Source organism: Sorex fumeus, unplaced genomic scaffold, assembly GCF_029834395.1.
Source record: "Sorex fumeus unplaced genomic scaffold, SorFum_2.1 ptg000098l, whole genome shotgun sequence".
Classification (NCBI taxonomy): Eukaryota; Metazoa; Chordata; class Mammalia; order Eulipotyphla; family Soricidae; genus Sorex; species Sorex fumeus.
Window position 1 is genome coordinate 2,959,944 of NW_026606155.1, and position 23,344 is coordinate 2,983,287.

Here is a 23,344-nt window from a genome sequence, read left to right on the forward strand (position 1 = left end):
ACATTCATTTCTTCTCCACCTCCACCCCCACTCCCTGCCACATCTCGATGTATCTTTGGGTATTTCTAGAATTTTCTAGAATCCAAATGTGCCGTAGGATATCTGAGAGCCAGCCACGGTCACAGAGTCACCCACTCAGCACCCTGCACATGGCTGACATGCCCTGGTCCCCACAAGGGTTCTGTTGAGCAGTGTCTGGAGCTAATGCAGAAACATCAGCACCAGGAAATACACAGACTGGTCCCTCCCCCAGTGACTCCCAAGATTCAAGCTCTTCTCTTGTGAACTCTGGGTCCTGGGGTTCACTGGGCAACAACCTCCTTCAGCTCCAACCACCCTCACCCGATGGCTGCACCCTTCTGCCTCTCTTAGCCCCAGGGACCACCAGCATATTCCAATGAGACACAGTGACTCTTCCTGCTTGGAGCTGGAGGAATGGGTGCCAGCTCCCTGAGGCTGCTCCTAGTGGGGCTGAGCAAGTGCTTCCTGCCTCCTGTCATGTGATCCTCACAGGTCTTCTGTCCTGGGGCCTCCGTTCCAGTTCCTGGCCTTTGCTTCCTGTGCTCCCAGGCTGTGGAAGCACTCTTGGGAATACTGGCCTATACCTGATCGGGTAGCACTGTAGCACCGTCCTACCGGTGTTCATTGATTTATTGAGTGGGCCCAGTAACATCTCCATTGTGAGACTTGTTACTGTCTTTGGCATACCTAATACGTCATGGGGAGCTTGCCAGGCTTTGCCCTGCGGGCGAGATACTCTCGGTAGGGCTCTCCTGCTGATGAGAAAGTAGATTAGCTACGGTCATGGTCACGGTCCTCCCGTTGTTCATCGATTTGCTCGAGCGGGCCCAGTAACGTCTCCATCATGAGACTTGTTGTTACTGTGTTTGGCATATCGAATATGTCACGGGTACTGCCAGGCTCTGCCATGCAGGTGAGATACTCTTGGTAGCTATCCGGGCTCTCCGAGAGGGGCAGAGGAATCGAACTCGGTCGGCCATGTTGGCTACTTGTAAGGCAAACGCCCTACAGCTGTGCTATGGCTCCAACCCAGATTAGCTACAAAATAAACTATTTAGCATCTGCCTGTGGGGCAGGCTTGAGTGGTGGTGGGAAACTTCGAAATAATGGTGGTGGGATTGATGTTGAAATATTGAATGTAATCAATTACTGTGAACAACTTTATGAAAATACATTTTTTTATTATTTTTTAAAAGTATATTTCAGGGGCTGGAGCAATAGCACAGTGGGTAAGGCATTTGCCTTGCACGAGGCCAACCTGGCCAACCCAGCTTCGATTCCTCCGCCCCTCTCGGAGAGCCTGGCAAGCTACCTGTGTAGTATTCAATATGCCAGAACCAGTAACAACAATCACAATCACAAATCATCACAAATCATCCTGTTATTCGTCGATTGCCTCGAGCAGGCCCCAGTAACATCTCCTTCATCCTAGCCCTGAGATTATATTCAAGGCTCTTTAGGAGAATGAGACCCATCATTGTTACTGGTATTTGGCATATTGGGTACGCCACGGGGAGTTTGCCAGACTCTGCCGTGTGGGCAGGCGACATTCAGTAGCCTGCCAGTTTGTCAAAGTAGTGGCCGCGCGGTTATGGGAGCTGGTTTTTATAGTCTCTGAGTCTTGGCTGCTGATGGGATTACACGGTGCCAGGGGGCCAGTTGGTGGGTGTGACCCCCGCATAATGGAATTTGGAGGATCTGGGTGGAGGATGCTCGACTCCAATCCGAGTATGCTTGGAGATCTCGGCCCTGGAACCCACGTGGCTTTGTCCCTCTGCCGGTACCTTCAGGTGTCCGGAGAGTGGTCTCAGCATGGTGGTGGCTGGTCCTGGAGGTCTTCGGCTGCCAGGGCCCTGGTCAGGGCGGGGAGGAAAGCTCAACCCGCTCCCCTCCAAGGGGCCGCGGCGAGGAATAGCCAGGCACGGGTAACAACAAGTCTCACAATTTGTTGTGAGATGTTACTGGTGCAATGCAGAAACATCTGCACCAGGAAATACACAGACTGGTCCTGCTTGGACCCTCTCGAGCAAATCGATGAACAATGGGAGGACAGTAGTACAGTGTTACCTCAAATACTACATCTTTAATGCACGGTTTAACTACCTCCCAGAAAAAAATATTTTCTGTTGCTTTTTGGATAGCCTGGGGCCACACCAGCAGTGCTCAGGGCTCACGACTGGCAGTTCATGGGAGACCGTTCGCAAGTGCTGGGATAGAACTGGGCTGGGCTGCATCCAAGGCAAGTGCCTTATCTATTGTATCATCTCTCTGGACCCTAAAGAAAACCTTTTATTGATGTGTCATTGCCAGGAAAGCTTCTATTGGGTTCCACAGAACGTGGTATTTGTCTATATATAGAATGTCCAGTCTTGTGGCAGGGGAGGGGTGGGAACTGCTAATGCCCTTCCAGGTCACCCGCTCAGCTTCAGTGGGATGTTAATAAGCACCGGTAGGAGTGTGTGTGTGTGTGTGTGTGTGTGTGTGTGTGTGTTGTGGGGAGGGGGGTTCCATGATGATCCTGATCTTGTTCAGCTGCCTCTATACCGGAGGCCAGTTTGATGGCATGCAACCTGCATCTTGCACTGGGGACGAGCACCCAATTTGACTTAACGCTCTGCCGTTGCCATGGCGAGGGTTGAGTCAAGGGTTCCGCATTTTGCTTTTGTACTAAATTCCAAATCTCTGGGTGCCTGATACTGGTTCATACCCAATCGGGTATAGTTGTAAATCTTATGTAGTACTCAGGGAGCACAAACACCAGAGCTGCCGGATTCTGCCCTTGGCATATTGGGCATGGAGGATTAGAACTCGTGACCATACTCACACTAGGCACGCGTTCTCAGCCACAGCGCTCTACTAAAGGATTCCTCATGTCTTTCTTTGTAGGGTCTTTATTATTATTATTATTATTATTATTATTATTATTATTATTACTTCTCTCAAGTGAGAGAAGGAATTCGGAGTTCTGAGCTCCATCAACAATCAAGAATCAGGGATGCTGTCTTTTTTGCCAAGACATCGAAAATCAAATGGGCCGGAAACATAATGCGATTTAGAGATGACCGCTGGACTAAAGCTGTTATCGACTGGATTCCATGGGACGTCAAAAGGACGCGTGGCTGCCCCCCTCCGAGATGGTCAAATTTCTTCGTCAAAACGGTGAAGAAATGGCTTGAGGCTCTTTCTGTTGCAGGAGCAAACAGATGCCATTGGGCTACACTAGCACGCGGCAGGGACAAATGGAGACATTACTGGCACCCGCTCGAGCAAACTGACGATCAACGGGATGACAAGTGATACAAGTTATTATTATTATTATTATTATTATTATTAGGCCGGAGTGATAGCATAGTGGGTAGGGCATTTGCCTTGCACACAGCTGACCAGGGTTCGATTCCTCTGCCCCTCTTGGAGGCTTACCGAGAGTATCCCGCCTGCACGGCAGAGCCTGGTAAGCTCACCGTGGCATATTCAATATGCCAAAAACAGTAACAACAAGTCTCACAATGGAGTCATTACTGGTGCCCACTCGAACAAATCAATGAACAATGGAAGGACAGTGCTACAGTGCAGTGCTATCATTGTTATTATTACTTGGCTGTAGGCACAACAGCCGGTGATGACCAGGCTCTGCCTGAGGAATTACCTGTGGCGGTGCAGGGGAACATATCGGATATCTGGAATCTAACCCAGGTCAGCAGCATGCAAGGCATATGTCCTACCCTCAGTACTATCCCAAAGGCTGTATTATTTGATCTTCACACCTGGTCACCCTTTCTTTGCAATTCAATTAGATGTGGCTTGCCTTGCATGTGGCTGACCTAGGTTCAATCCCCAGCCCTCCATATGGTCTCCTGAGCCACCAAGGGTGATTCCTGATGAAAGAGCCAGGAGTAAGTGAGGAAGCCCTGAACACAGCCAGGTTGGCCCCAACTCTACCTCTGCTCTCAAAAAAAAAGGGTGGTTCTCCTACAGGACAAAACTAACCACTCACTCTCAAAGGCCCAACCCTAAAACCATCACAGCCAGAGTTGGATTTCGCACATCCACTTTCTTTGGCAAAAACCATTCAGTCACCAGCAATCGTTTCAGATTCATTTTGATTCAACTGGATATCAAGCTCAACAAGAGCCTTGTGTATTGAATTTTGATATATGGATCACTTTGAAGCAGATAGGTTTTTCCATTTGTATTCCTCATTTATTTTGAGGGGCTGGGGTTTCCCCCACAGGACTAGAGCCAGCAGAGCAGGGTCAGGCTGTATCTAGGGGGCCATGGAAGGGACAGAGCCCTGGCCCCAAGCACAGCAGCGAGACATGAGCCCTCAATCAGTATTTGTACCCGTGAGGTGTTAGAAATTGCCTTTTCTTTTTTCATCTGTTGTTCATCGGTGGGTTGTTTATTCTGCATTGGCCTCTTTGTCGCGGTTATTTTGGGGGCTACATGTTAGGATGCTCTGGGGATAATCCTGGGTCAGGATGCAGGGCTTGCTCCCAAAAGTGTTCAAGGAGCACTGCAAAATTACTGTATTTTCTCTAGTTGAAGCACTGTCATAATTTCCCTAAGATTTTTTTGGACAAAAATGTGATAGTTGCTTCAAGGACCTTGTTTCCCAAAACCGCCATCTCAGTTCATTTATAATAAATATACCCCAAGTGTCTGGTGTTGCCTACTGACCAAGTAAAAGAATGCTTGATTTTTCATTCCCCCTTTGTCCTGCTCAAAGCTGGGCAAATTGCCAGTACAGGAGGTTTCAGTTTGGGGAAAATGCACCCTCGTAAATGATTTGTAAATGATGTATAAGGAACAGCACAATCTTTGCAGATATGTCAAAGCTATATCAAAGCAGGTCGTTCCGACCAATAGCATTAGGTCGAAAGGGTCACCAGGTGACTGACCAAAGGTGCATGGCTCTGCTCATTGTCCCATCCACTTTCCCACGTCCCATCCACTTTCCTTTCTTTTGGATGGGCTGTGGAAACATACTTAATTCTGTACCTATGCTCTGAATAAACGCACGCACGCATTCATTCCATCTCCTGAATGACGGAACCCTGTGTGACTCGAGTGCTGAATTCACCCTGACAGCCCTCGCTTGGCTCGGACCCGCAGTGCCGGACGCGGCATATGGTCACATTTTTCTGTTCTTTTGGAAACAAGTCGCACATATAGCATGTCTATGTTCAGATCTCCACTATTATCGGCTTGTGTGATTTTTTTTTAAATTTGGTTTATGTGCTGGAGCGATAGCACAGGGGTAGGGCATTTTGTGTTCTACTCGGCCAACCTGGCCGACCCAAGTTTGATTCCTCCACCCCTCTTGGAGAGCCTGGCAAGTTACCATGAGTATCTTGCCTGCACGGCAAAGCGTGGTAAGCTCCTTATTAGATACGCCAAACACAGTAACAACAAAGTAACAACAAGTCTCAGAATGGAGCCCTTCCTGGGCCCACTGGAGAAAATCGATGAACAAAGGGAGAACAGTGCTACAGTGCTATTTGGTTAATGGGGGTGGTAGAACCACACTCAGTGATACTCAGGGACAAATCCTGGCTCTGTGCTCAGGAGTGACTCCTGCAGAGCTCAAGGCACATTCCGTGTTGCTAGAGGCCAAAGGCTCTGGTTGCTTGCAAGTAAGGCAGGCATCTTATTTCCTGCACTATGTCTCTGGTCCCAAGTTTGTAGGACTTAAGCGCAGGAAGTCAAGAGTGGTAACGTGCTACTTAGATTGTGTGTCGTCTCTCTGGCTTTAAAGTACTCTTCTTTTGGCTCACAATTTGGGGAGTATTTCACCCCAGGGCCACCTGGAATGAGGCGCTCTTCACCCCCATGTCTTAAGCTCATTTGCACTAAACCTGGTAAAGCCCCAACTCTTGGAAACTGCATCTTCTGGCAACCAGAGAATTTACACTTGGCCCAGCCCAGAGACTCAATCAATAATCACGGTATTTTGAAATCAGCTTTCACATCATTCTTGGGCTCTATTTTGCTTCATGTGAACCCACTTGAGAGGGCAGAGTGATGGTACAGCGGGTAGGGCACTTGCACACGGCTGACCTGAGTTTAATCCCTGGCATCCTATCTCAAGCACTATCAGGAGCAATTCCTGAGTCCAGAACTCCAGTAACACCTGAGCATCTCTGGGTATGGCCCCAAACCAAAAGAAAAAAAAATAACATCTTAGTCTCAGAAGGGAGAACTGCTTTTGCTCCAGAAGGATCGATTCTCCTCCTATGTTAATGAAACTTGGATAGACCTGAGAATATTATTTCTCTTTTTGCTTGTTTTGACATTTTAGCCATTATGACCAGCAAAGCTGGTCTGAAGAGTTAATCTCTCAGTCAACAAGGGAGGGTCTCTTGGGAGGGTCTCTAGGGAGGGTCGAGGAGGGTCGAGGAGGGTCGGGGAGGGTCAGGGTGGGTCTCCTCCCAGTGTACATAAAAGGCAGGACTCCTCCGTGGATACGTGGTATCTGCCAGTGACCCTGAGAAGAGGTTGCAGTGCAGGACTCCATCAGACTTCCAGATTCTTCTGCGACACATCCATTCCTGGGACCATGGACCACTCGCACCATCACGCCGGGATGAGCGACATGGGCCACCCCAGTGACCCGGCCCCTCCACCCCAGCCTCCGGCCACCACGGGGCCCCACTCCCATGGGGGCAGCGCACACACGATGCCCATAACCTTCTATTTCGGCTACAGGAACATGGAGCTGCTGTTCTCGTGGTTGGTGATCGACTCGGCTGCAGCCATGGCCGTGGCTGTCGTGATCGTGTTTCTGCTGGCCCTGGGCTACGAGGGACTCAAGGGAGTCCGCAAGGGACTCCAGCGCAAGGCTCAAGAGAGGCTCCGTGCCCAGTGCTCCACTTTCCTCAGACCTGAGGGAACCCGCCCGAAGGAGTCATCCTGGACGCAGCTGCTGAGTGCCATTCACCTCCGACAGACGGTGCTGCACATGCTCCAGGTGGGCCTGAGTTACCTGCTAATGCTGACCGCCATGACCTACAACGCCTACTTCGGCTTGGCCTTGCTGTCAGGGGCTGGCATCGGCTACTGGCTCTTTGGCGGGAGGAAGGCAGAGGACGTGGAGTCCCAGACCCATGACGTGAACAAGGTCGAGCTCCATGAGATTTGCAGCGGAAACTCTCCTGGCCTGCAGGAATGAGCCCTCACCTCCTGTCTCTCCTGAGCCCTCTGGATCTCAGCGGTTCTGAGTTTGACTGTGCTCAAGAGGTGGCTGCTCCTGGACACTGTTTCCTGTGAGTGGAAACACTCACAGGAGATGAAGCCCCTGGACCGCCCAACATCCTGGTCCACGTTCTGTGTCTTGCGTAATGCACGGACTCCATCTCTGGCTCCCGGGGGTTTATGCTTTCGTTTATGCATTGTGCTTATGATGGTTTCTTTTCTTTGCCTTTAGTACTGAAAATTGTTGCCCACTGAACCCAGAACCCCAACTTCACAATAAAACACTTGATCTTTTGGGCTCAATGAGTGGGAACTCTCTAGAACGTGTTCTTGTGTGTGATAATCTGGCCAGGAATTTCTAGTATGCACACAGGGTGGGGTGTGAAGATCAGGAGGAGTGGCACTGCCCATGCATGTGTGTTCTGGGGAGGTTGGCTCTTCACGGGGTTTCTGTTGCTCTTTTGGTTGCAATAATATTGTCAATGTGGGAAGATTCTTGTTTGGCCAGAGAGAACATAAGGGGTCGGTTGCGTGCAGTTAGCAAAGTGTTCAGTCCTGTTCTCCCAGGCTGTTGGACCCTCTTGGTACTGGTCCATACCCGATGGGGCGTATTTAGAAATCTTATGTAGCACCAGGGAGCATAAATACCAGGGCTGTCAGATTCTGCTCTTGGCATATGGGACATGGAGGATTAGAACTCACGATCCCACTGGTGCAAGGCAGGGTGGGTTGGGAGGTTGGGGGTGGGTGTGATACTGAGGTCCATGGTGGTGGAAAATGAGCACTGGTGGAGGGATGGGTACTTGATCATTGTATAATCAAAACCCAAGCACAAACATTTGTAAATCTACAACTGTACCTCATGGTATTTCGCTAATAAAAAAATTTTAAAATAAAAAATAAAATAATAAAAAAGGTGCTGCTCCTCCAGGCCAACACTGACCAATCTCTCTGAAAGGCCCAACCCTAAAACCATCAGAGCCAGAGTTGGATTCTCACATCAACTTTCTTTGGCAAAAACCATTCAGTCACCAGCAATCGTTTCAGATTCATTTTGATTCAACTGGATATCAAGCTCAACAAGAGCCTTGTGCATTGAATTTCGATACGTGGATCACTTTGAAGCAGACAGGTTTTTCCATTTCTATTCCTCATTTATTTTGAGGGTCTGGGGATTACCCGACGGGACTGGAGCCAGCAGAGCAGGGCCAGGCTGTGTCTAGTGGGCCATGGAAGGGACAGAGCCCCGGCCCCAAGAACAGCAGCGAGACACGAGCCCTCATGATACCCTCCCCAGCCTCAATCAGCATTATCTATACATGTGGTGTTAGAAATTGCCTTTTCTTTTTTTATTTGTTGTTTATCAGTGGGTTGTTTACTCTACTTGGCTTCTTAGTCATGGTTTGTTTGGGGGCTACATGTTGGGATGCTCTGGGGAAAATCCTGGCTCAAGACTCAGGGCTTGCCCCTAATGTTCAGGAACCCTGCATAATTACTATCTTTGCTGCTATTCTCTAGTTAAAATATTGTCATAATTTTCCTTAGATATTTTTGGACAGAAATGTGATAGTTGCTTCAAGAACCTTGTCTTCTAAATCCTCCATCTCAGATCATTTATAATAACTATATCCCAAGTGTATGGTCACATTTTGGTACCATACTAGTTCTTTTGTAAACTAGTGACACATATAGTATTTCTATGTTCAGATCTCCACTATTATCGGCTTGTATGATTTTGGGGGGGGGGGTGTTTCTGGGGGTGGTAGAACCACATTTAGTGATAATAAGGAACGAGCCCGGACTCTGTGCTCAGGAGTGACTCCTGCAGAGCTCAAGGCACATTCCGTGTTGCTAGAGGCCAAAGGCTCTGGTTGTTTGCAAGTAAGGTAGGCACCTTATTTCCTGCACTATGTCTCTGGTCCCGAGTTTGTAGGAGTTATGCGCGGGCAGTCAAGTGTAGTAACATGCTGCCTCGGTTGTGCATGGTCTCTCTCTGGCTCCAATGTACAGTGCTTATGTGCCTCAATTCTCTGTCCAGTGGCCCACAATTTGGGGGGTATTTCACCCCACAGCACCTGGAATGAGGCGCTCTTCACCCCCAGGTATTAAGCTCATCTGCACTAAACCTGGTAAAGCCCCACCTCTTGGAAACTGCATCTTCTGGCAACCAGAGAACTTACACTTGACCCAGCCCAGAGACTCAATCAGAATAATCATGGTATTTTGAAGATAGCTTTCACATCATTCTTGGGCTTTATTTTGCTTCATGTGAACCCACTTGAGAGGACATAGCGATGGTACACTGGGTAGGGCACTTGACTTGCACACGGCTGACCTGGGTTAAATCCCTGGCATCCTATCTCAAGCACTGTCAGGAGGAATTCATGAGTGCAGAAGCCCAGGGACCCCTGAGCATCTCTGGTTGTGGCCCCAAACCAAAAGAAAAAAAATCACATTTTAGACTCAGAACGGAGAACTGCTTTTCCTCCAGAAGGACCGATTCTCGTCCTACGTTAATGAAACCCGGATAGAGCTGAGGATATTATTTCTCTTTTTGCTTGTTTTGAGATTTTAGCCATTGTGACTAGCAAAGCTGGTCTGAAGAGTTGATCTCTCAGTCAACTTGGGAAGGTCTCTTGGGAGGGTCTCTAGGGAGGGTCGAGGAGGTTCGGGGGAGTATCAGGGTGGGTCTCCTCCCAGTGAACATAAGAGGCAGGACTCCTTCAAGCCTTACGTGGTATCTGCGAGAGACCCTGAGAAGAAGCTTCAGTGCAGGACTCCATCAGATTTCCAGAATCTTCTACGACACATCCATTCCTGGGACCATGGACCAGTCGCACCATCACTCTGGGATGAGCGCCATGGGCCACACCATTGCCCCGGACGCTCCTCACCACCCTCCGGCCACCACGGGGCCCCACTCCCACAGGGGCTGTGCGCACACGATGCCCATGACCTTCTACTTCGGCTACAGGAACGTGGAGCTGCTGTTCTCGGGGCTACTGATCGACTCGGCTGTGGCCATGGCCGTGGCTGTCGTGGCCGTGTTTCTGCTGGCCCTGGGATACGAGGGACTCAAGACAGTCCGCAAGGGGCTCCAGCACAAGGCCCTGGAGGAATTCCGTGCCACGTGCTCGCCTTTCCCCAGACCCGACGGAGCCCGCCCCAAGGAGACGCCCCGGCTGCAGCTGCTGAGCGCGACTCACCTCCTGCAGACGATGCTGCATGTGCTCCAGGTGGGCCTGAGCTACCTGCTGATGCTGACCCCTATGACCTACAACGCCTACCTCAGCCTAGCAGTGGTGGCGGGGACTGGTGCCGGCTACTGGCTCTTTGGTGGGAGGAAGGCAGAGGACGTGGAGTCCCAGACCCATGACGTGAACAAGGTCGAGCTCCATGAGATTTGCAGCGGAAACTCTCCTGGCCTGCAGGAATGAGCCCTCACCTCATGTCCCTCCTGAGCCCTCTGGATTGCAGCAGTTTTGAGTTTGACTGTGCTCAAGAGGCGACTGCTCCTGGACACTGTTTCCTGTGAGTGGAAACACTCACAGGAGATGAAGCCCCTGGACCGCCCAACATCCTGGTCCACATTCTGTGTCTTGTGTAATGCACGAACTCCAGCCCTGGCTCCCCAGGGTTTATGCTTTCATTTATGTGTTGTGCTTGTGATGGTTTCTTTTTTTCCCTTTCATCATGAGAACTGTTGCCAAGTGAACCCAGAACCCAAACTTCACAATGAAACGCTTGATCTTTTGGGCTCAATGAGTGGGAACTCTCTACAGCGTGTCCTTGTGTGTGATGATCTGGCCAGAAATTTCTATCATGCACACTGGTTTGGGTGTGAAGATCAGGAGGAGGGGCGCTGTCCATGGATTTGTGTTCTGGGGGAGGTTGGCTCTTTCTCGGGTTCCTGCTGCTCTTTGGTTTGCAATAATGTCAATTTGGGAAGATTCTCGCTTGGCCAGAGAGAACATAAGGGGTCGGTTGCGTGCAGTTAGGAGAGTTCAGTCCTGTTCTCCCAGGCCGTTGGACCCTCTTGGTACTGGTCCATACCCTATGAAGTGTTTTAGAAATCTTCTTTAGCATCAGGGAGCATAAAAACCAGACCTGTCCGATTCTGGTCTTGGCATGTGGGACATGGAGAATTAGAACTCGTGACCACACTCATGCAAGGCAGGTGTTCTCAGCCACAGTGCTCTACTGAAGCATTCCGCATGACTTTTGGTGTAAGAGTTTTATTATTATTATTAATGTTATTATTATTGTTGTTGTTATGATTGTTGTTATTATTATTATTGTTATGGGCCGGAGCGATAGCATAGAGGGTAGGGCATTTGCCTTGCACATGGCTGACTCAGGTTTGATTCCTCTGCCCCAATGGGAGGGTTACTGAGAGTATCCCACCCGCATGGCAGAGCCTGTCTTGCTCATTGTGGTGTATTCGATATGCCAAAAACAGTATCAACAAGTCTCACAATGGAGTCGTTATCAGTGCCCACTCGAACAAATCAATGAACAATGGGAGGACAGTGCTACAGTGCAGTGCTATCATTATTATTATTAGTTGGCTGGGGGCCACACCCAGTGATGTCCAAGGCTCTGCCTGAGAAATGACTTGTGGCGGTGCTAGGGGGACCATATCGGATATCAGGAATCTAACCCACGTCAGCAGCATGCAAGGCATATGTCCTACCCTCAGTACTATGCCCCAAAGGCTGTATTATTTGACCTACACTCCTTGTCACCCATTCTTTGCAATTCAATTAATGGGTGGCATAAAGAGAGATTATGCAATGGTCAAGCTTGCCTTGAATATGTCTGACCAAGTTCAATCCCCAGCCCTCCATATGGTGTCGTGAGCCCACCAAGAGTGATCCCTGGTGAAAGAGCCAGGAGTAAGAGAGGAAACCCTGAGCACAGCCAGGTTGGCCCCAACTCTACTCCTGCCCTCACAAAAGGGGTGCTAGTCCTACAGCACAACACTGACCAATCACTCTCAAAGGCCCAACCCTAAAACCATCACAGCCAGAGTTGGATTTTGCACAACATTTTTTGGCAATAACTATTCACTCACCAGCAATAGTTTCAGATTCATTTTGATTCACCTCGACATCAAACTCATCAAGAGCCTTGTGCATTGAATTTTGATATATGGATCACTTTGAAGCAGATAGGTTTTTCCATTTGTATTCCTCATTTATTTTGAGGGGCTGGGGTTTCCCCCACAGGACTGGAGCCAGCAGAGCAGGGCCAGGCTGTATCTAGGGGGCCATGGAAGGGACAGAGCCCTGGCCCCAAGCACAGCAGCGAGACATGAGCCCTCAATCAGTATTTGTACCCGTGAGGTGTTAGAAATTGCCTTTTCTTTTTTCATTTGTTGTTCATCCGTGGGTTGTTTATTCTGCATTGGCTTCTTTGTCGTGGTTGTTTTGGGGGCTACATGTTGGGATGCCCTGGGGGTAATCCTGGCTCAGGATTCAAGGCTTGCTCCCGAAAGTGTTCAGGGAGCCCTGCATAATTACTGTCTTTGCTGTTATTCTCTAGTTGAAGCACTGTCATAATTTCTTTTAGATTTTTTTGGACAGAAATGTGATATTTGGGCTGGAGTGATAGCACAGCGGGTAGGTTGTTTGCCTTGCAAGCGGCCCGACCCGGATTCGATTCCCAGCATCCCATATGGTCCGCCAAGCACACGGCCAGGAGTAATTCCTGAGTGCATGAACCAGGAGTAACCCTGTGCATCGCTGGGTGTGACCCAAAAAGCAAAGAAAAAAAATTAATGTGATAGTTGTTTCAAGGACCTTGTTTTCTAAAACCGCCATCTCAGATCATTTATAATAACTATACCCCAAGTGTATGATCACATTTTTCTGTTCTTTTGGAAACAGGTCGCACATATAGCATTTCTATGTTCAGATCTCCACTATTATCGGGTTGTGTGATTTTTTTTTTAATTTGGTTTATGTGCTGGAGCGATAGCACAGAGATAGGGCATTTTGTCTTGTACTCTGCCAACCTGGACGACACGAGTTTGATTCCTCCGCCCCTTTGAGAGCCTGGCAAGCTACCGAGAGTATCTTGCGTATCTTGCCTGCACGGCAAAGCCTGGCAAGCTTCTTATTTGATATACCAAACAACACAGTAACAACAAGTCTCACAATGGAGCCGTTACTGGGCCCACTTGATCACTTGACTTCCTGTTAATCATTGATTTCCTCGAGTGGGCGCCAGTAAGGTCTCCATTTTTCCCTCTCGCGTGCTAGTGTAGCCCAATGGCGTCTGTTCGTTCTAGGAACATGAAGAGCCTCAAACCGATCGTTCATGATCTTGATGAAGAAGTCTGACCATCTGGTAGGTGGGCGGCCATCGGTCTTTTGACATCTCATGGAATCCAGTCGTTAACAGCTCTAGTCCAGTGGTGGTCTTTAAATCTCATTACGTGACCAGCCCATCTGATTTTTGACACCTTGGCAAATGAGACAGTGTCCTTGATTCTTGATCATCGACGGATGTCGGAACTTCGGATTCTTTCTCTCATTTGAGTGAAACGTGATATTCCAAGCATAGCTCTTTCAATTCCTCTTTGGGAGACCCAAATAGCGTTCTCCTCCTGTTTGCGTAAGGCTCAGGTCTCTGAGGCATATGTTAATGCAGGAAGAACAGTGGAATCAAAGAGATGTGCCCGGAGCCGGATGTTCTTCGTCCTCTTAGCTATTTCTTTGACGCTCTTGAAGGCGTTCCAAGCTTCTCTCTTCCTCCTGCTCAGCTTCTGTGCCAGGTCTTTTGTCATGTTGAATTTTCGACCTAGGTACACATAGCTGTTCATTCAGAGATGGTCGTTCCGTTGAGAGCGAATGGGGCGTCAAGAACGAGACTGTTTCTCATAAACATTGTCTTCATAAGATTAAGCTATAGTCCGACATTTCCACACTCACGGTCGAAGTCGGCCAGCATTTGTGCCACTTGGCTGATGTTTGGTGTTATTAAAACAATGTCATCAGCAAAGCGGAGGTGGTATAGTTGCCGACCATCTATCTTCACTCCCATTCCTTCCCATTCCAGTCATTGCATGATGTTCTCGAGGGTGGCACTGAAGAGTTTCGGTGAAATGGTATCACCCTGCCGAACCCCTCTCTTGACATAGATGATTACCTCTTTGTAGAATGGTGAGATCCTGGTAGTGAATACGCAATGCAGCTCATGGAGGATCTTGATGTATTGAGCTTGAATGCCCTGATTGGCTAGGGCTTCAATGACTGCTTCCGTCTCAACAGAATCAAAAGCCTTCTTTAAATCAACGAACGTTAGACAGAGCGGCATCTTGAACTCCCGAGAAACCTCAATGAGCTTGGTTATCGTGTGGATATGGTCGATGTTGCTGAATCCTTTGCAGAACCCAGCTTGCTCGCTTGGTTGTCCTTCATCTAGTGTTCTGCCAATCCTATTTAGGATGACTCGAGTGAACAACTTGTAGATGACAGACAATAGGCAGATCGGGCGATAGTTGCCAATGTCATGGATGTCTCCCTTCTTGAACAGTAGTACAGTCCTGCTGGTTTTCCCCTGGGATGGAACCTTGCATTCAGACAGGCAGCGTGTGAAGAGTCAAGCCAGTGTATTGATGAGTACTGCTGGCAGGTTCTTCAGTTGTTCAGGTGTGACCTTGTCTGGGCCGGGTGCTGTTCGTTTCTTTACTGACGAAATGTCATGTCGGATTTCGGAAGGGAGAACATTGGGAACGACATATCCATCCTGTGGAATTTGGTATGTCAGCAAGTGGACATGGCTATCGAAGAGATTGGAGTAGAAGTCATGGATAATCTTCTCCATTGCCACTGAGCCCACTCGAGTAAATCAATGAATAATGGGAGAACAGTGCTACAGTGCTATTTGGTTAATGGGGGTGGTAGAACTGCACTCAGTGATACTCAGGGACGAACCCTGGCTCGGTGCTCAGGAGTGATTCCTGAAGAGCTCAAGGCACATTTTGTGTTGCTAGAAGCCAAGGGCTCTGGTTGCTTGCAAGTAGGGCAGGCACTTCATTTCCTGCACTGTGTCTCTGGTCCCGAGTTTGTAGGATTTACATGTGGGCAGTCAAGTGTGGTAACGTGCTGCTTAGATTGTGTTTGGTCTCTCTGGCTTTAAAGTACTCTTCGTTTGGCTCACAATTTGGGGAGTATTTCACCCCAGGGCCACCTGGAATGAGGCGCTCTTCACCCCCAGGTATTAAGCTCATCTGCACTAAACCTGGTAAAGCCCCACCTCTTGGAAACTGCATCTTCTGGCAACCAGAGAACTTACATTTGGCCCAGCCCAGAGACTCAATCAATAATCACGGTATTTTGAAGTCAACTTTCACATCATTCTTGGGCTTTATTTTGCTTCATGTGAACCCATTTGAGAGGGCAGAGCAAAGGTACAGCGGGTAGGGCACTTGCCTTGCACAAGGCTGACCTGGATTCAATCCCTGGCATCCTATCTCAAGCACTGTCAGGAGGAATTCCTGAGTGCAGAACCCCAGGAACCCCTGAGCATCTCTGAGTGTGGCCCCAAACCAAAAGAAAAAAATCACATCTTAGTCTCAGAAGGAAGAACTGCTTTTCCTCCAGAAGGAACAATTCTCCTCATACGTTAAAGAAACCCCGATAGAGCTGAGAATATTATTTCTCTTTTTGCTTATTTTAAGATTTTAGCCATTGTGACCAGCAAAGCTGGTGTGAAGAGTTGATCTCTCAGTCAACTAGGGAGGGTCTCTTGGGAGGGTCTCTAGGGAGGGTTGAGGAGGGTCGGGGAGTATCAGGGTGGGTCTCCTCTCAGTGTATATAAGAGGCAGGACTCCTCTGAGCCTTACGTGGTATCTGCGAGAGACTCTGAGAACAAACTGCAGTGCAGGACTCCATCAGACTTCCAGAATCTTCTACGACAGATCCGTTCCTGGGACCATGGACCACTCGCACCATCACTCCAGGATGATCGCCATGGGCCACACCAGCGCCCCCTCACACCATCATTCTGGGATGATCGCCATGGGCCACACCAGTGCCCCGGCCCCTCCACCTCACCCTCCGGCCACCACCGGGTCCCACTCCCATGGGGGCAGCGCACACACGATGCCCATGAACTTCTACTTCGGCTACAGGAATGTGGAGCTGCTGTTCTCGGGGCTGCTGATCAACTCAGCTGTGGCCATGGCCGTGGCAGTCGTGGCTGTGTTTCTGCTGGCCCTGGGCTACGAGGGACTCAAGAGAGTCCGTGAGGGGCTCCGTTCCCAGTGCTCGCCTTTCCCCAGACTGGACAGAACCCGCCCAAAGGAGACACCCTGGCTGCAGCTGCTGAGTGCCACTCACCTCCTGCAGACGGTGCTGCACTTGCTCCAGGTGGGCCTGAGCTACCTACTGATGCTGACTGCCATGACCTACAACGCCTACCTTGGCCTGGCTTTGCTGGCTGGGGCTGGCATCGGCTACTGGCTCTTTGGCGTGAGGAAGGCCGAGGACATGGATTCCCAGACCCATGACGTGAACAAGGTCGAGCTCCATGAGATTTGCACCTGAAACTCTCCTGGTCTGCAGGAATGAGCCCTCACCTCCTGTCTCTCCTGAGCCTTCTGGATCTCAGCGGTTCTAAGTTTAACTGCGCTCAAGACGTGACTGCTCCTGGAAACAGTTTTCTGTGAGTGCAAACACTCACAGGCGATGAAGCCCCTGGACCGCCCAACATCCTAGTCCACGTTCTGTTTCTTGTGTAATGCACGGACTCCATCCCTGGCTTCCCGGAGTTTATGCTTTCGTTTATGTATTGTGCTTATGATGGTTTCTTTTTTTCTCCTTAGTCATGAAAATTGTTGCCCAGTGAACCCAGAACCCAAACTTCACAATAAAACACTTTATCTTTTTAGCTCAATGTACTCTCTACAGCGTATCCTTGTGTGTGATGGTCTGGCCAGAAATTTCTAGCATGCATACAGGGTAGGGTGAGAAGACCAGGAGGAGGGGAGGAGCCCATGGATGTGTCTTCTGGGGGAAGTTGGCTCTTTCATGGGGTTCCTGCTGCCCCTTGAGTTGCAATAATGTTGTCAATCTGGGAAGATTCTCACTTGACCAGAGAGAACATACAGGGGGTCGGGTGCTTGCCTTGCATTCAGTTAGCAGTGTTCAATCCTGGTCTCCCAGGCTGTTGCACCCTCTTGGTACTGGTCCACACCTATGGGGTGTATTTGGAAATCTTATGTAGCACCGGGGAGCATAACCACCAGAGCTGTTGGATTCTGCTCTTGGCATATGTGACATGGAAAATTTGAACTTGCGACCACAGTCGTGTAAGGCAGGAGTTCTCAGCCACAGTGCTCTACCGAAGCATTCCTTATGTCTTCTGCTTAGGGTATTTATTATTTTTATTTATTTATTTATTTATTTATTTGGCATGGGGGCTAAACCCGCTGATGTCCACGACTGACTCCTCGTTAGTAATTCTGCACTTGTGGCAGGGCTAGGGAGACCATAATGGATGTCAGGAATCTAACCCAGGTCAGCAACAAGCAGGACATATGTCCTACTCTCTGTAATATGATTCAGGCCCCCAAAGCAATATTATTTGATCTTCACACTTGGTCACCCATTCTTTGTAATTGGATTATTCTGTGGCATAAAGACTGGTTCTTCCTGAGAGACAGTGCAATGGTCAGGCTTGCCTTGCATGTGGCTGACCAAGGTTTTTATTCCCAGCCGTCTATATGGTCTCCTGAGCCCACCTAGAGTCATGCCTGATCAAGAAGCCAGGAGTGAGTAAGCCCTGAGCACAGCCAGATTGGCCCCAACGTCCCCTCCCCAAAAAAATGGGTGCTACTCCTATAGGCCCACACTAGCCGATAACCTGTAAAAGGCCCACTTTCTAAACCATTACGGCCAGATTTGGATTCCACACTCAGTTTTCTTTGGCAAAAAACATTCAGTCACCAGCAATAGTTTCAGATTCATTTTTTTAAAAATTTATTTATTGAATCACCGTGAGAAAAGTTACAAAGCTTTCAGGTTTAAGTCTCGGTCATACAATGATCAAACACTCCTCCCCTCACCAGTAATTATTTTTAACTACCAAGAACCCAAATATCTCCCCCTCCCCCGATGCCTATGAGGCAGTTGATTTCTACTTAATTTTCTCTCTACTTTGAATACACTCATTATTTCGACAAAAGATGCACCATTCTTGTTTGGAATTTCTCCCCAACAATCAGAACTGCTGAAAAAGCATTCTGAAATAACTTGTTTCTTATTGCTGCTTATGAAAACTCTATGATGTCACGCGGCCGCTATTGTGGCCACGCGACTTTGGATTTCTGATGCTTTATTAATTGTCTGGAGGGATTTCTGCCAAGAGCCGGATAATTATGAGATTGGTTTTTGTGTGTCTGGTGCCATGGCTGTGCCGGAGAGCCGCTCGTGAGGGGCAACTCCTGGCCTCGTTGGGTGTGAAGGACAAGCTGGTTCTCAGATTCATTTTGATTCACTTGGATATCAAGCTCAACAAGAGCCTTGTGCATTGAATTTTGATATATGGATCACATCAAGGTCGACAGGCCTTTTCATTTCTATTCCTCATTTATTTTGAGGGGCTCGGGTTTCCCCCACGGGACTGGAGCCAGCAGAGCAGGGCCAGGCTCTGTATAGGGGGCCATGGAAGGGACAGAGCCCCACCCCAACCACAGCAGCGAGACATGAGCGCTCAATCGGTATTTGTACCCGTGAGGTGTTAGAAATTGCCTTTTTTTGTTTTCAGTTGTTGTTCATCGGTGGGTTGTTTACTCTGCGTTGGCTTCTTTGTTGTGGATGGTTTGGGGGCTACATGTTGGGATGCTCTGGGGATAATCCTGGCTCAGAACTCAGGGCTTGCTCCCGAAAGTGTTCAGGGAGCCCTGCATAATTACTGTCTTTGCTGTTATTCTCTAGTTGAAGCACTGTCATAATTTCCCTTAATTTTGGGGGGCAGAAATGTGATTGTTCCTTCAAGGACCTTGTCTTCTAAAACCACCATCTCAGATCATTTATAATAACTATACCCCAAGTGTATGGTCACATTTTTCTGTTCTTTTGGAAACTAGTCACACACATAGCTTATGTGATTTTTTTTTAATTTGGTTTATGGGCTGGAGCGATCGCACAGCAGTAGGGCATTTTGCCTTGTACTCGGCCAACCTGGCGACCTAAGTTCAATTCCTCTGCCCCTCTCGGAGAGCCCGGCAAGCTACCAAGAGTATCTCGCCCACATGGCAGAGCCTGGCAAGCTTCCTGTGACGTATTCAAGATGCCAAACAGTAACAACAAGTGTCATGATGGAGATGTTACTGGGCCTGCTTGAGCAAATTGCTGAACCACAGAAAGACAGTGCTACAGCACTATTTTGTTTATGGGGGTGATAGAACTACACTCAGTGATACTCAGGGATGAGTCCTGGCTCTGTGCTCAGGAGTGACTCCTGCGGAGCTCAAGGCACATTCCGTGTTGCTAGAGGCCAAAGGCTCTGGTTGCTTGCAAGTAAGGTAGGCACCTTATTTCCTGCACTATGTCTCTGGTCCCGAGTTTGTAGGAGTTATGCGTGGGCAGTCAAGTGCGGTAATGTGCTGCTTAGATTGTGTTTGGTATCTCTGGCTTTAATGTACTCTTCTTTTGGCCCACAATTTGGGGAGTATTTCACCCCAGGGCCACCTGGAATGAGGCGCTCTTCAGCCCCCATGTCTTAAGCTCATCTGCACTGAACCTGGTAAAGCCCCACCCTTGGAAACTGCATCTTCTAGCAACCAGAGAACTTACACTTGGCCCAACCCAGAGACTCAACCACAAGAATCATGGCATTTTGAAGTCAGTTTCAGCAACACTCTTGGGCTTTATTTTGCTTCATGAGAACCCACTTGAGAGGGCAGAGCGATGATACAGCATATAGGACACTTGCCTTGCACACAGCTGGCCTGCGTTCAATCCCTGGCATCCTATCTCAAGCAATGTCAGGAGCAATTCCTGAGTGCAAAACCCCAGGAACCCCTGAGCATCTCTGGGTATGACCCCAAACCAAAAAGAAAAATCACATTTTAGTCTCAGGAGGGAGAACTGCTTTTCCTACAGAAAGATAGATTCTCCTCCTATGTTAATGAAACCCTGATAATGCTGAGAATATTATTTCTCTTTTTGTTTGTTTTGAGATTTTAGCCATTGTGACCAGCAAAGCTGGTGTGAAGAGTTGATCTCTCAGTCAACTAGGGAGGGTCTCTTGGGAGGGTCTCTAGGGAGGGCCGAGGAGGGTCTGGGAGGGTCAGGGTGGGTCTCCCACCAGTGTACATAAGGAGGCAGGACTCCTCGGAGCCTTACATGGTATCTGCCAGAGACCCTGAGAAGAAGCTGCAGTGCAGGACTCCAGCATCCTTCCAGAATCTTCTACGACACTTCCATTCCTGGGACCATGGACCACTCGCACCATCACCCTGGGATGAGCACCATGGGCCACGCCAGCGCCCCCTTGGACCATCATTCTGGGATGAACGCCATTGGCCACACCAGTGCCCCGGCTGCCCCTCACCACCCGCCGGCCACCACGGGGCCCCACTCCAACGGGGGCAGCGCACACATGATGCCCATGACCTTCTACTTCGGCTACAGGAATGTGGAGCTGCTGTTCTCGGGGCTGCTGATCGACTCGGCTGGGGCAATGGCCGTGGCTGTCGTGGCCGTGTTTCTGCTGGCTCTGGGCTACGAGGGACTCAAGAGAGTCCGCGAGGTGCTCCAGCGCAAGGCCCAGGAGGACCTCCGTGCCAAGTGCTCCCCTTTCCCCAGACCTGACGGAACCCGCCCCAAGGAGACGCCCCGGCTGCAGCTGCTGAGCGCGACTCACCTCCTGCAGACGACGCTGCATGTGCTCCAGGTGGGCCTGAGCTACCTGCTGATGCTGACCGCTATGACCTACAACGCCTACCTCGGCCTGGCGGTGGTGGCGGGGGCCGGCACTGGCTACTGGCTCTTTGGCGGGAGGAAGGCAGAGGACGTGGAGTCCCAGACCCATGACATGAACAAGGTCGAACTCCATGAGATTGGCAGCGGAAACTCTCCTGGCCTGCAGGAATGAGCCCTCACCTCATGTCCCTCCTGAGCCCTCTGGATTGCAGCAGTTTTGAGTTTGACTGTGCTCAAGAGGCAACTGCTCCTGGACACTGTTTCCTGTGAGTGGAAACACTCACAGGAGATGAAGCCCCTGGACGCCCAACATCCTGGTCCACGTTCTGTGTCTTGTGTAATGCAAGGACTCCATCCCTGGCTCCCAGGGTTTATGCTTTCGTTTATGTATTGTGGTTATCATGGATTCTTTTTTTTCCTTTAGTCATGAAAATTGTTGCCCAGTGAACCCAGAACCCAAACTTCACAATAAAACACTTGATCTTTTGGGCTTGATGAGTGGGAACTCTCTACTGCATGACCTTGCGTGTGATCATCTGGCCAGAAATTTCTAGCATGCACACACGGTGGGGTATGAAGATCAGGAGGAGGGGCGCTGACCATGGATGTGTGCTCTGGGGGAGGTTGGCTGTTTCATGGGGGTCCTGCTGCTCTTTGGTTTGCAATAACCATGTCAATTTTGTAAGATTCTCACTTGGCCAGAGAGAACATAAGGGGGTCGTGTGCTTGCCTTGCGTGCAGTTAGCAGGGTTCAGTCCTGGTCTCCCAGGATGTTGCACCCTCTTGGTACTGGTCCATACCCAATGGGGTGTGTTTAGAAATCTTATGTTGCACCAGGGAGCATAAACACCAGAGTTGTCAGATTCTGCTCTTGGCATATGGGACATGGAGGATTAGAACTCGCGACCCCACTGGTGTAAGGCAGACGTTCTCAGCCACAGTGCTCTACTAAAGCATTCCTCATGTCTTTTGTTGTAGGGGGTTTATTATTATTATTGTAATGCTTGTTATTATTATTATTGGGCCAGAGTGATAACATAGTGGGTAGAGCATTTGCCTTGCATATGGCTGTCCCAGGTTTGATTCCTCTGCCCCTCTTGGAGTGTTAACGATAGTATCCCACCGCATGGCAGAGCCTGGCTTGCTCATTGTGGCGTATTCGATATGCCAAAAACAGTATCAACATGTCTCACAATGGTGTCATTACTGGTGCCCACTCGAACAAATCAATGAACAATGGGAGGACAGTGCTACAGTGCAGTGCTATCATTATTATTATTAGTTGGCTGGGGGCCACACCCGGTGATGTCCAAGGCTCTTCCTGAGGAATCACCTGTGGTGGTGTTAGGAGGATCATATCGGATGTCGGGAATCTAACCCAGGTCAGCAGCATACAAGGCATATGTCCTACCCTCAGTACTAAGTCCCAAAGGTTATAATATTTGATCTTCACCCGGTCACCCTTTCTTTGCAATTCAATTAGATGTGGCTTGCATTGCATGTGGCTGACCTAGGTTCAATCCCCAGCCCTCCATATGGTCTCCTGAGCCCATCAAGAATGATCCCTGATGAAAGAGCCAGGAGTAAGTGAGGAAGCCCTGAGCACAGCCAGGTTGGCCCCAACTCTACCTCTGCTCTCAAAAAAAAAGGGTGGTTCTCCTACAGGACAAAACTAACCACTCACTCTCAAAGGCCCAACCCTAAAACCATCACAGCCAGAGTTGGATTTCGCACATCCACTTTCTTTGGCAAAAACCATTCAGTCACCAGCAATCGTTTCAGATTCATTTTGATTCAACTGGATATCAAGCTCAACAAGAGCCTTGTGCATTGCATTTTGATACATGGATCACTTCGAAGCAGACAGGTTTTTACATTTCTATTCCTCATTTATTTTGAGGGGATATGGTTTCCCCGATGGGACTGGAGCCAGCAGAGCAGGGCCAGGCTGAGTCTTGGAGGCCATGGAATGGACAGAGCCCTGAGCCCAAGCACAGCGGCGAGACGCGAGCCCTTATGAAACCCTTCCCTTCTCAATCAGCATTTCAACCCATGAGGTGTTAGAAATTGCCTTTTCTTTTTTCATTTGTTGTTCATCAGTGGGTTGTTGACTCTGCTTGGCTTCTGAGTCGTGGTTGGTTTGGGGGCTACATGTTGGATGCTCTGGGGGCACTTCTGACTCAGAACTCAGGGCT

At 49.3% G+C, this 23,344-nt stretch overlaps 4 protein-coding genes across 4 annotated transcripts; all 4 read left to right on the forward strand.

Annotated features, from left to right (window-relative positions):
* The first annotated feature begins 6,577 nt into the window (after positions 1 to 6,577).
* LOC130041221 (high affinity copper uptake protein 1-like) lies at positions 6,578 to 7,189 on the forward strand. Its single transcript, XM_056133285.1, has one exon. It carries the CDS (start codon positions 6,578 to 6,580, stop codon positions 7,187 to 7,189), a length of 612 nt encoding a protein of 203 aa, XP_055989260.1.
* Positions 7,190 to 10,073: 2,884 nt separating this feature from the next.
* LOC130041222 (high affinity copper uptake protein 1-like) lies at positions 10,074 to 10,649 on the forward strand. Its single transcript, XM_056133286.1, has one exon. It carries the CDS (start codon positions 10,074 to 10,076, stop codon positions 10,647 to 10,649), a length of 576 nt encoding a protein of 191 aa, XP_055989261.1.
* Positions 10,650 to 16,154: 5,505 nt separating this feature from the next.
* Positions 16,155 to 16,766, forward strand: LOC130041223 (high affinity copper uptake protein 1-like). The gene has a single exon (XM_056133287.1). It carries the CDS (start codon positions 16,155 to 16,157, stop codon positions 16,764 to 16,766), a length of 612 nt encoding a protein of 203 aa, XP_055989262.1.
* Positions 16,767 to 20,661: 3,895 nt separating this feature from the next.
* Positions 20,662 to 21,321, forward strand: LOC130041224 (high affinity copper uptake protein 1-like). Its single transcript, XM_056133288.1, has 2 exons — positions 20,662 to 20,697; positions 20,755 to 21,321. The coding sequence occupies exons 1-2, from the start codon at positions 20,662 to 20,664 to the stop codon at positions 21,319 to 21,321; spliced, it is 603 nt and encodes a 200-aa protein (XP_055989263.1).
* The last annotated feature ends 2,023 nt before the right edge of the window (positions 21,322 to 23,344 follow it).

What these genes read in the sequence shown, in the direction of transcription:
- LOC130041221 (XM_056133285.1), top strand. Translation starts at nt 6,578, where the DNA reads ATGGACCACTCGCACCATCACGCCGGGATGAGCGACATGGGCCACCCC.
- LOC130041222 (XM_056133286.1), top strand. Translation starts at nt 10,074, where the DNA reads ATGGGCCACACCATTGCCCCGGACGCTCCTCACCACCCTCCGGCCACC.
- LOC130041223 (XM_056133287.1), top strand. Translation starts at nt 16,155, where the DNA reads ATGGACCACTCGCACCATCACTCCAGGATGATCGCCATGGGCCACACC.
- LOC130041224 (XM_056133288.1), top strand. Translation starts at nt 20,662, where the DNA reads ATGGACCACTCGCACCATCACCCTGGGATGAGCACC. An exon ending in ATCACCCTGGGATGAGCACC is followed by an intron (nt 20,698 to 20,754) that starts ATGGGCCACGCC and finishes GCCATTGGCCAC; the next exon opens with ACCAGTGCCCCGGCTGCCCC.